Source organism: Apaloderma vittatum, unplaced genomic scaffold (assembly GCF_000703405.1).
Source record: "Apaloderma vittatum isolate BGI_N311 unplaced genomic scaffold, ASM70340v1 scaffold7495, whole genome shotgun sequence".
Classification (NCBI taxonomy): domain Eukaryota; kingdom Metazoa; phylum Chordata; class Aves; order Trogoniformes; family Trogonidae; genus Apaloderma; species Apaloderma vittatum.
In genome coordinates this window covers 36,950-37,634 of record NW_009718711.1, presented here as the reverse complement: position 1 = coordinate 37,634, position 685 = coordinate 36,950, and the positions used below count along the sequence as shown (strand labels likewise).

Here is a 685-nt window from a genome sequence, read left to right as displayed (position 1 = left end):
GGGCGAGCCGGCGAGAGTGAGCCCTTCTGAGAGCCCGTGGCACCATTGCAGCTCCCGACGTCCGGGTGCAGGGAGGGCTCCTCGCCATACTCGCTGTCCACATCTGCCTCCAGCTTGCTGTCATCGTCCGTGTGCGCGTGGGCCTGGTGGTACTTCAGCCCATTGATGTGCTTGTACTTCTTGTTACAGTTTGGGTGGGGGCAGTCGATAAGGATGGGAGAAGGGCAGTTTCGGTCGAGGACAGCTGGCTCCACCTTGACTGTGGCTGGCGGCACGGCCGCCGAGCCCATTGAGTTCGTGCGGATGCGTTTGCTGCCCTTGGAGTCCTCCGAGCTGGAGTTCAGCTCCATGTCGGAGAGGGGTTTACTCTTCCGCTTGGTTACGGAGGAGGGACTGGCCTTCACGTCCTCCGCCGCAGTGCCAGGCGGCGTGCGGTGGTCCGAGGAGTTCTGGCTTCCCCGGCGTCCTTTGCTGTTGGCTCCTGCCCGCGTCTTGCTGCTGTTGCTGGTCCCTTTACTGTCCGAGGCGGCGGCAGTCTCGTTGACAGGCGTGTTGCTGTTGGGACGGACGCGTTTGCCCCTGCCCCGGCCGTTGCGCATCTCCAGGTCACTGGTGGGAGAGTCACAGAACCTGCCAGGAAAAGGACAAGGAGGTTAGAACAGAGAGACAGGCTATGGCAACCCCC

At 62.8% G+C, this 685-nt stretch overlaps 1 protein-coding gene across 1 annotated transcript in view; it reads right to left on the bottom strand.

Moving 5' to 3' along the window:
• ZNF609 (zinc finger protein 609) overlaps positions 1-685 on the bottom strand; it is a 31,533-nt gene that overhangs the window by 3,353 nt on the left and 27,495 nt on the right. Inside the window, 1 exon segment of the mRNA XM_009870341.1 lies at positions 5-630. Coding sequence (XP_009868643.1) covers positions 5-630 — 626 coding nt within the window.